At 30.6% G+C, this 12,607-nt stretch overlaps 1 protein-coding gene across 16 annotated transcripts in view; it reads left to right on the forward strand.

The window, feature by feature from the left end:
- The window catches only part of Nmdar2 (glutamate ionotropic receptor NMDA type subunit 2), a 303,165-nt gene extending 291,290 nt beyond the window's left edge, over positions 1-11,875 (forward strand). For 8 of the 16 annotated variants that reach the window (XM_083097880.1, XM_083097886.1, XM_083097881.1 and 5 more), the window contains 3 exons: positions 2,561-2,677; positions 3,939-4,040; positions 4,598-11,875. In XM_083097880.1, coding sequence (XP_082954006.1) covers positions 2,561-2,677; positions 3,939-4,040; positions 4,598-4,655 — 277 coding nt within the window. In that variant the 3' untranslated portion in view covers positions 4,656-11,875. Of the gene's footprint in view, positions 1-2,560; positions 4,045-4,597 lie in introns of those variants that run through there. The other 8 variants (XM_083097888.1, XM_083097890.1, XM_083097892.1 and 5 more) reach the window with 6 other exon arrangements.
- Positions 11,876-12,607: the final 732 nt, after the last annotated feature.

Genomic DNA, 12,607 nt, shown 5'->3' on the forward strand with positions numbered 1-12,607 from the left:
TTTATTTTACTGATTTTCTCTTTCTGTTTGATCGGTTTTATTTCTTCTTACTAAAATAGAAAGATTTCACGGATTTCATGAGTGAGTCGCTTTGACATTTCGAAAATCTGTTAGTAACGTTTCCCGATATGATTAATCTTTTAATGTCAGAATTTTATCTAAATCGGTATAACATCATTGCATGATGAGAAAATAAAAATTTCGTATTATGAGTTAGTGATATTGAGAATCTGTGAGCAATCAATATAAAAAAATATTGTGATATTTGCAACACTGTATGGATTGAAAATGAAAGTCATATCAATAATACATATCTGACTAATTAATAACTTTTTTCAATTTTCGCGTAATGTACACATGCGCGCGCAATAAAAATTAAATTAATTCATATTTTACATTCAACTTTACTTTAAATCAATATTTCTTGATATTATGAAAATATAATTCTTTTATATATACTTTATATATAAAAATTTAAAGTGATTAAGAAAATATAAAGAACCTATATTTTAAATATTATGAAGAAATATTTCAAAAAATTTTTTTAATACTTATGTCAATATATAGAATGTTTGGCAATAGGGAGATCAAAATTTGAGGGATGATTCTTTATGATAAAATAAGACGAAAATCAAGAATAAGAAAATTTCAATAGAGGCTTCCTTTTTTAGGTAGAGTCGCTATCAAAATACACCGTGACACATAAGTACGGAAGCTTATTTCGTAGCACCTGATGTAAAAATCGATATTCGGAGCGATATGCTTGCAGATTTTACATCAGCTGCTACAAGATAAGCTTCTGTACTTATGTGTCACGGTGTATTTTGACAACGACTTGATGTAACCAATGCACGCCCGAAATCGGCGAATTGCCGTGCCTTTTACACGAATTTTCAAACATTTATAACTAAAAGGAAGCCTCTGACGAAATTTTCTTATTCTTGATTTTCTTATTTTATCACGAAGAATCATCTCTTAAATTTTGATCCCTCTGTTGCCGAACACTCTGTATATAAAACAATAATAAATATGTCACAGATCTAAGTTCTAATGCAGACGACATTAAAAGATTAATTGAAGTAATTTTTAATCGAATACAAATTCCCCATGGGAGAAAACGGTACTTTCCGCCCGACACTATTCCTTCGGATCTCGATTACGCTTTCATGAACCGTACTTTTCGCAGAATGTTGTCGCTTGTTTCCTATTTCCGAGCCTTTATTCTAAGAAACTTTCTTTTGAGTCTCTTCATCCCTCCACACTCTTCGCTCTTATCTAAAAGTTTTACTCCTCAAAGCGGAAGTGGATCCGTAATAAAAGTCTACGCATGCAGTTGCATATAATTATTCTACTTGTCTTTTGTATTTTGAATAAACTTACGCTCGGTTCTTCTTGTAAATATTAATGTTAAAGTTTAATTATTACGAAAATTATTGTTGTACGGATAGCGGATTGAAGCCGCGCGTCTCGAAGGATGAATAATTCGCAGGCCGAGCTTAAGTGTAGTAACCTACTTTCTAAAGTCACTTGGAGTCTTGTTCGCACAGCATGCACCTGTCTAATAATATATACGGCAAAACATGCGTTTTCGATGGAGCGTCAAATGCATATCGACGTTTCTTAATATTATATAAAAAACGTTATCATGTTTTAAGGTTTTGTTGTTGATGAGATCTCTTTTTGAAATATTGCAAGTCGTACTATATGGAATTAATATACATATATATGATGCAATATTAAATGAATATAAATGAATATAAATGCACCAAAAAACATTATTAAAGTCATTAACAGCAGTTTTATGTTTTAATATAATTTATAGAAAGTTAGCATCGTATAATTTTTTTATATTATTTATAATATATTTTTTTATTATTAGCACATGAATATTTTATTTCGATAATAATATTTAGAGAGATATAGAGAATTCTTTAAAAGAGAACTTTTTCAGATAATAGAATTTTTTGATGAATTTTACTCATACATTTACGATTCGTGGACTTCGAATATTTTGTATTTATTTCAATATTTTAGCAATATTAAATTTACACGCTTTTCGCAATGAGGAAAATTATAATACAAAAGAGATACACATACACAGCATATTTTATATTTGTATCCTACAATACCTAAAATAATATTGCAATATATAGCATAGATATTCTTTTGAAAACGCACGTTTTATCTTTTTTATTCAGTTTCGGTAAATTGTACAATATTATATATACATCGTGTACATATTTACGCTTTCGTACATTAATATCGTATCGATTAGCGCACTTGATTTTTTTTATTGTCCGTCTTTACGGCATATATATCACATATTTACTATATAGATATTGGAAAACTTATTCTTATTCCGTGACAAGTGAATCTATCTGTGCGTCGCGTTTGAAAATTAATGAAAAGTACTTTACCACGAAAGAAGCGTTATATATTGGGTATCGCCTCGAGCGAACGGATAAAGGATGGATTTATTTGGGCGATGTTATTTGCGATAATTGGTGGTTCGACGGTGAGAAGGAAGCCTTGGCACATATCCACGTCGGCTTTTTTAAAGGAGGAAAACCGGAAGTCTCGGCTGGTGGCGAGGATGCTTCCAAAGCTCGGACCGCTATTCACAACCGGAACCATTGGCGGTAGAAGCTCCGCATCCGCTACCGCCGTACTTCGATTCGTAAGTCCGCAACGCCAAACCACACGTAAGAACATTCAGTGACGTAGGAATTTTTCACGAAAATATTCTTCTGTTAAAGTTCTCCATACAAATTTTTTTTTTACCATATACAATATACTTAAATGTATTTAATAAATTACAAATTGCATTTGAAAAAAAAAGAAGCTGACGGTGCCACTTTTGTCACCTCTTGTATATCTTTAATAATGATAATAATATATTCATATACATATCTAACATCATTTACAAGAAATATATGAGTGTACGTCGTTCATTTGCTATCACCAACTACTACTTGTAAAGTTATTTTTTTTTAATTTATCAGAAATTCTATCGCAAAATATGTCGCGTTGCTGATGCATCGTAGGGGAACTGTGACAATATTCTTCCGCCCTATTTCAAACATTAAAAGCACTAAAGCTTCATATACATAATTTCACACGAAACCATCACTCACTCTTTGAATGTGAGGCTCACTCACACTTTTAAATTCAATAATATGTTCCTACGTCACTGCACTTCATCAAAATGATGTAGAGAAAGATCAGAAATCGATCTCGACGATACATATTGCGATACACGATTCGTGCGATCTCGCGAGGCTCTGCTGTTTCGTAGACTCGCGTGATCTCCGTTGACTTCTCATTTCCTATAATGAAGAGAAAACGAAATACGTACAGATACACATATACACATACAGAGAAAATAAGGAGACGTTGAGCGTCACGCGGATCGACGATGGCATGCTTCGTCTAAAAAAATCTACTCTATACAGAATAACAGAGATGTAGAAGAAGAATAAGTATAGTCGCTTCGCTTCTGTAGATCAGTAGATCGTTTGCATAAATTATGCATCAAGTATATCTCTATCGCACATTTTATTTTTCGTTATTATTCTTATCATCACGGATTTCATTTAATGTGTTCGAGAGCATGGCATGCGAATTGACAAGGAAGTCGATTGATGACTTATGCTTATCGATGCCTATAATGTGCACATTATAGGTAATTACTTGGTGGTAGCAGCTTGTGGCAATTAATCGATTAATTACCTATAATGTCTGACTAGATAACGACGCGGAGAGAAAATTGATTTGGGGCATGGGAATATTGAAGGAAAGCGCCGTGACCGGGGGCGAAAACGTGAAGGACGAAGACGAAAAGCATGATAAAAATTACTTTATATACGTGTATAGGGGATTTTCATGATTTTCGTGTTACAATGACGATAACATGATCCGCGAATCGTTTATATATTCAGGTATATCGACGCCGTTGAGGTTGCCCGTCCAAGGGACATGAGCAGAAACCATGTGGTCAGCACAGAATATGCTGAGAGGTTCTTACCCACGGAGATTTACAGGTGAGAGCGACGCGGAATTATGCAACATTGAGTTAAAAAGCGCCGTTGCTTAAATCGCAATTATATTTTACCATGGAAAATACAAGATAATATACAGGAAGTTTTTAATATAATGATGTTTTCTATTAATTTTTTAGTTATTTTATTTACCTTCTTCATGTATATTAAATGTGTATTAAACTTATGATTTCTTGCTTCTACAGTTTTAATAAACGATACACATTATATAATGTAATAAAAGCTATCAAATATACGTTTTTATATTTTTGATATATAATTTTTTAAATTTTTAAAAAAATATATAAAATTTGTCTTTTACTTTCTTATTTTCCGATAACAAAATAATGTATCCATATTTGTACAGAGTTTTCTATATCACATTCCGAAGAAATTGTAAGTATAATGATCTTACTGTGTTTTAATTTACTTCACACACGAATCTTCTTCCAAATTTTTTACTTCTCAATCTTGCATCGCGAATTATTTACTGTGTACTTTAGAGATATATTAGATTCGTTCGAAATTATTTTGCAAGAATAAGCTATTATCTGTCATAGGATCCCGGATGATGGCACAACTAGGACAGAAATCGCCGAAATGGAGACAGTTCTGTGATCGTAAGAGGATCGCCTTCAGTCGTCCGATCGCGCAGTGCCGGAAGCGAAAACGCGTGGACGGACTGGCGGGCTTCTGAAGACTCCAGAAGTGACGCGATGTAAAAATCACGTCATGCTGTTTCTGCCTCGAGAATAACGAGTCCCATCCACATCAACCTCTCGTTCGATCAAAGAGGCTAATCCGATGATATATTAATTCTCAGCTGTCATCGCACGCGCGACGAAACAACGAGAGGAAGAAAGTCGTCAGTGCCTGTCGATGATCGAGAGTTGATCAAGAAGGCTGCGATTCGAGGATGTTTTATAATTCGAGGAAGTGCTCGTTGTTGACATTTGCGTTATGCCCTCGAAACATGCATCCTTTGTGTCCTTCGAAGTAAGTGTATTGAAAGGAAATGCATTCGAATGGCGATTGTATTCGCGCGATAGTGATTGTTGCGAGAGAAACGTTTTTAGAAACTGCTGAATCTTTGTAACGCTCGAAGGAACACTCGATAATCGAGCCGGATTTCGAGTCTTCGAATTCGATGGAATTTGTTTTTAATGCACACTCGACGAATTGTATCATCGATGTACCCACGTAGTAGTGTCTACGTGCAAAGATTCCTTTCGAAATTTCAACCTGTGCCTACAATCATCTGGACGCGGCTCGCAATTTAAGATCTACGCGTTGGTTGATCGATCAGGCGCCTTGAAGTATAGTTGAAACATTTCGATAGAAGCAAAGTGAAATTTAAAATCTTTTGATACGCGATTATCTTTCATCGAGATAATTAGTTTTTATTTAATTTTTTTAATTAAATATTCATGCATTTTTATAATTAAAACAAATCATTAACAGACAAAATCTCAACAAAATTAAAAAATAAATATTATACATTCTATACGGGTATTCATCAATAGAATTTCTATAATATAAAAGCTAAAAAAAAAAAACAACTAGAACATCATATTTTCTATAAAGTTTTTTCGTATCTTCTCTAAAGTTCTTCTTTCTAATTGTCTCTATCTAATCTAATTCTAATTTCTTATTGATTTATATATATATTTTTGTTTAATATTATTTATATTTTGATTACTTCGGATTATTTTATTGCCTATTTAATGTTTATTTTATTATCTCTTTAATTTTTAATTTATTAAATAATTATACAATGTCTTTCTATATGAATTTATTTTGTGAGCATTTGTATATACGAAAAAATGTTTGTATACATTATCAATTTTTTTCTTATTTCTAATATTTTTCTAATATTGATGTTTTATATATAAATTTATAATTATTTAAAAAGAATCGCTAATGTGTGAAAAATACAGAAATTGCAATGAAAAATTATATGATAATTGGAACCAAGATAAAACTTGCGGAAAGAAAGGCACACGTTTATTCAGGCACCAGCAATGCAATAGATAGTTATGAAATTCCTAAATCTTTTAAAAAGAACATTAAACTTTGTACGAACTCATGCCAATTTCCAAAAAAATGTCATATGTCGATATGTCGATGCGAATTGTCGACGTAGACGTCGACGGCGAAAGAATCCAAAAAAATACTGAAAAATCTAATCGATATCTTGGTGGAAAATGTCAATGTGTACCATATGAAATACTTACATGATACCTAAGCATGTGTGTCGGATAAAGTTAGTGTAAATGAGTTGGTAAAACTATAAATGTAGTATGATATAACATATATACATACACACATATATATGTAAATATATATATATATATATATATATATATATATATATATATGCATGTATGTATATATGATTAACAATGAAATATTCTAAAAAAAAAGAAACCTACTTTGAAGACGTGAATATGCTCAAACAAGAAATAATGTATAAATATGAGGTCAATCGAGCCACAATGCACGCGTATCGCGGAGTGTCAGGACTCGTTACTTGAAGACAAGGAAGATATATGAAATAAATAAACATAATCAACAATAAAAATACAAGCAACATAAATGCAACAAATCAAAAGTATCACATATGAGAAATTGGATATGAAATATTTATGTACTGTTGTTACGGTGCCTGAAATCACGATTTATATCGAATATGCAGCGATCAATTAATTACAATTATTATTCTTATATCTTTTTCAAATATTTTTAGAACTTATATATACGTAAATTTTTATGAATTACGTAAAAATCTTTAATATTTTGAAAAAAGATACAATGTCATTACGATCTTTGACACAACGTCCTGGCAATCCGCAATGAGTCACGATTATTCGAGGTAACGAATCGAACCCCGCGAGCAAAGTCAAGTTTCACGTGCGCATCGAATTCGAGAATTAGAATTAAGATTTTAACATTTATGTCGCTGTACATAAACGCATTGATTCGTATAAGCTATAAAGTGCATTGCAGCCTGTAGTATTTTCTTTTCACTATATAAAATGTAAAATATTCTCGTGTTGTATACAGGATAAATTTATTTAATACACATATATCACATACATTAATTCTCTGAATTGTTCTAAATTTAAATTATATAATTTTTAAATATTAATTACAAATATTAATATTGAAATATTGAAAAATATTAATATTTTTAATATTTAATTTTTATTTTTCCAAATCTATATAAATTTTTATAGAAATGTCTTAGTGTTTTAATAAATATTGATTACAAAATTCTTTAATAAATTTACTTTTTAAATATTTAATACATTATTATATATTAATTCTACAAAAATTGATAGACATATTAATTTTACAAAAATAGATCAGTTCATTTATGTTAGATTATTTATGTTGGTTATAAATTAAAATATTCTTATAAAAAAATTTACAACATATTTAAAAATTTTGCATCGTTTGCTACTTTTATACATAAAATTATGCTTGCCATCAGGTTTGCAATGCACATCAAGTTGTAGGCGGAGAATATAAAAATCGGAGCGTGTTTCGATAGCCTACGCGAGAATTTCGAGATACTCACGATCAACTCCGCTTCATCTCATTTGTTCTTATGAAGTCATTAATTATTCGTACTAATTACCGTGCAATGTGCGTGCAACGTGCGTGTGTGAATGAGTTAGGAGACGAATTCTCGTCATCCGGACAATTTTAAGAAATACGTTGCTATCAGAGGAAATCCTATTGTTATTGTTGTTGTTAAAGATAAAAGGAAATGTTACGTTGTTAAGTCGAGATAATTATTCTCAGAGAATATTAGCACGATGTATTCGAATCGTGATAATAATGGAGCCGGCAGGGTCGCTCGAGTTTCTATGTGCTCGGACATTCGTACAATTGATGATCCTAAATATTGATATATATTTGAACGTTTATTAAGTATATCAGAAAAATATTTGTGCATATAAACTTTCTTGTAAAAATGTTTATTTCTTGTTATACACGAAAAAATACTCTAATTGTAATGTTTTTATTATTTGCTTAATTTAATTAAAACTTTACATATATATAATAATAATAATTTATAAAATTATTTTTTATATTTTTTTATATTTTATAATCATTTTAATATCATATATCATTTCTCAGTTTTAATAAGTTTTCCTTTTAAGAGCATTAAAATTATATTTTTATAGATATTTTTATAGGTTTTTAAAAGATTTTATATAAAGAGAGAGAGAGACAGAGAGAGAAAGAGAAAGAGAGAGAGAGCAGAAAAACACCCAGACGATGTTCGAGCCATTTAATAAATTATAAATGTAAATATGCAAAAGATATTTGAGTATTTTAATTAACTGATTATACCAATATATATACTGCCAGCTCCAAGCTCTCATATACACCATACAATTATAATTAAGCTTCTAAAGACAAAACTCTTGTATACATCAACTTTTTATCACACACAAGCTTTCATTCTTACGTCGAAAGCTTCCTTGTGTGAGCGTGTGGAATGAATTCAATCCTCTCACATGGACTTAGAATAGAACGTGAAGATTTATGACAAGGATTTCAGATCCTGATATATAATACTTCAGAGTGCATTCATGTATGCGATTCCATATGTAGGATCTTTCCACACGCGCAACTCTTTCTCGCTTTATACAGCGAAACATTCGTCTCCGTTGTTATAAATTCGCACTAGTAAGTGCTTTTGCGTATGCATTCCTAAGCTTGCCTCCCTTTTCCTTCCCACGATTATGTTAATTCGAGCGACCATATCTCTTCTCAAACGCAAGTGTCTCGCATTTGGTCCTTTCCTATCGTAGAGTGTGCGCACTCACAATTCATCGCGAGCTCGAACTTGCGAATTGTTCGAATTTATCTTGCGAATGAAAAAGCTTTTTACATATGTTTATGTCGACAATAGCTTTCTTGTACTCATAAGTGCGCTATTACGGAGCACCGTCATTTACGTCGGCGCCACAATTAGCGACTTATTATCTTAATCAGTTAATAAGATCAATGAAATGAAATAATCGTACGATTCGATTCATCGATATTAATGATTATTAAACGTCAATGGAATATGTCGAGAATCAATGTGAGTGTAATGGAAATTAATCTTATGAAAAAATTGTAACATATGTTCTTTGTCGCTTCTTTCAATATCATCCAGTGAATCGGAGTGTAATTAACTTGAGCGTCTATTGAAACGGTAAACGCCACGCGCGTTACGGATTTAATCGATTGATTTTATATGTGAATATATAGATATACCGTGGGCCTTTATATATCGAATGTGATGTTAAAGCAGTCAGTACTCATCATCGAGCGACGTATATTCCTCAAACACTGCCTAACTTTGAGCTGGTTTTTATCGATGGCGAGGCAGCATACGAATTGCAAAAAAGTATTTAAATCGACAAGACGATACGGATCAATTCGCATTTATCAGAAGTTTTCCCTCTATTTCATCTCGCGAATAATATAACTAAAAATTATAAATGTAGAGAATAACATTTCTGGGCAAAAAACTTCTCACGATCTTATATTATTAAATCAGTAAAAATGAGAGCACTATAAGCAAAAATTATGTTGCATTGCACAAAAGTATAGATATAAAAATTGTAATATCATTTAATATATTAGAGAAGAGAGAAAGATAATTCATTTATTAACTTCAATTTTATATTATTCTTATTTTTTTCATGTTATCATTTTCATCAATTAACTTTTATATGCTGAACAGAATAAATTTAAGAGCATTTTTATTGTGGTGCAATGTTACTGCTATTGCAATTTATATTCATTTTACATAATATTGCATATAACATATAAACTTGTGTCATTTGCGATATTTTATTAAAAATGAATAATTGCGAAACATATACAAATTTGCAGTTTTCAGAGCTTATTTGTTGCGTTAATTCACATAACTAAGTACAAAAATTACTTTAATTAATTTAATTAAATAATTTATTAATTACTGGGAAGTTCAATATTTAATACAGATGACAAGAGAGCGGTGTTTGTAATTACATTAAATCTGTCATCAACAACGATTCGTCAATCAAAGAGATTGCGAAGCCCCGAAAAATCACTGTGCGCACACACGAAATAGCGGCCTTAATAATTTCTAGTATGGTAGATGCTGCGAATTCCTCATACTTGTAACTAGTAGATGTATGCTGAATTTTTTCGAACTTATAGTATAGATGGCGATTTCCTTTCACAATCTTTTCAGACTCAAATTCCTCGCCTTTCAAAACCTTCTATTGCTGGCCGAAACTCTTTCGATCACGATCTATAAGGTGAATTATTTAAATAAAAATATTTTGTTATCGGGAGAGAACCAGCGGAACATTATTTATTTAAATAAAAAATATAGTCTTTAGAGAAATTCATTTTATGGCAGACAAAATCATATCAATTACTCTGATTAATTAGTTGTTTAGCCGAAAACTTTAATAATATCACAATATAAATATAATATAAATCATATATGCAGTAAGTTCTATGGTAAGCTGGGATATATATACCTTAATTAATATCTCATTAAACTAATCAAAAATTTTTAAAGTATAAATTATACAGAATTTTAAAGTATAAAATATTCATACAAATATGTCAAAAAAAATACTGATGCTACTTTTTATTATTTTTTGTGTTTTACTTACATCCTGCGAAAATCGATACAACGAATAAGAAAACGCCATTTTTTAGCAACTTATGGTCCACAAATTATTTTATTTAAGATGGAAGAATCATATAAGTTAAGATTTTTAATCATAATTTTAAAGTACAATTAATATTTTGTTATTATTAATAAAAAATTTAAATTTATTTATAAAATTTCAAAAATATTTTAAAAATATACCATATATGTACATATTTTATTATTATTATATTTTAAAATTATATAAATTATATATTACTTTAAAGAATTTTAAAAGTATTTTAAAGACTTATATCTTTATGTTAATTATGGTATATTTGTCCATATTGTTTTTTACTTACATAGAGGAAGTATTTTCAGAAAACGTACTCGCGCGAATTAATGAAAGACTTAATGATCGAAATCACCCGATCGCTACATCGAAATGGTTGCGGCTACGCTCTCGGAGCGCATTATCGTAAAAAAAGGAATTTTAACCCTTAGATTAGATACTACGAAACCACCAAAGGCGTTGTACTTAAGGGTCGCGCCGTTTTGTGCCAACCGAAAAGATTGCTGTGACATCACAATTAGAGGTATTATATGAGTATGTGTATATATACCAAAGGTATATGAACTCGTGTGTTGTATGTCGTACTCGTCGGTGTACTTGTACCATAAAGGAAGATTTTCCTCCGCTCGAATCCTCTCGTCCTTACTCTCGGTCTTCGTCGTCGAAGATTAGGATTAATGAATAGAGAATCTCTCTTAGAATTAGTCTCTTTAGTCAGCGTGGTTTGGAAATGAAACCTTGCGATCGGCGGGACTCGTGTATGTAATATATAATAAGAGTTCCTTCTTCCCTTCTTTTCGTCCCCTTCTGTCTCTTTTGGGGAAAATTGTACTCACGTCTTTAATCCAAGAGAGAATAAAAGCAGAAAGATTTTCGCGATATTTAAAAGCAAAACTTTAATCCGATCAGAACGACGACGTTCGTAAGTTTTGCGACGAGGCGAAAGGACGAGGGTGAAAACTCGAACGGGATGAATGGAATTGCTCCACTTGAAGCGTTTCTATCTGTAGCATGCACGCCTTGACAGAACGTGCGAACGATAAAGGCTTATAAGGAACATACGTGGCACGTGATTGTATGTTGTTTCCAATAAAACATTGTTGTTTTGTATATTATTGCTCCTGGTTTTTAATCAAACGTTATCTTTTTCTATTCGGCTCCTTTTCATGTGAAATTGGATCAATACAAAATAGCATAATATGATAATATATATAGCAAATATCGTATATGTTAGACAGAAACTATAGTAGACTAGAATTTGTTAAAGTAAATTAAAGTAGCAAAAATAACACCAAAATTAAACAAACGCTTAATATAATAAATTACCTAACACATAATTTATTTAAAATATAAATATATAAATAAAATTTGCTCCCTCCCTCCCTCTCTCTCTCTCTCTCCCTCTTTCTCTCGAATTGTAATCCTTTTGTTTTGCACATTAATTTTGCTTTAATATTTTTTCACTAATACATTTGTATATTTGTAAACAATTATTTTATATTATCTATATACTTATATTTTTAAATATTTTACATATGATTTATAAATGTTTTACATTCGATTTATAAATATTTTTAATATAAATTTTCGATATATTTATCTTTAAATTATAATTATCAATAGTAGAAATTGGAGAGACGCAGATTGCTTGATTCATCGATTGCTGATAAAGGAGAGAAAAGAAAACAAGAGTTAATGTTTAGTGAATTTGTAGAAATTTTTTTTTTAAAAGCTGATGAAATAATATAGATAATTAAGTGCATCATAAAATATTATGTATTATCTTTAAAAAAATATATATATATTGATTTTGATATTTCATATAAATGTTAAATCTTTATT

The sequence above is a fragment of the Camponotus vicinus genome, unplaced genomic scaffold (assembly GCF_025532165.1).
Source record: "Camponotus vicinus isolate PSW18456_S1 unplaced genomic scaffold, iyCamVici1.0 SCAF_4, whole genome shotgun sequence".
NCBI lineage: Eukaryota > Metazoa > Arthropoda > Insecta > Hymenoptera > Formicidae > Camponotus > Camponotus vicinus.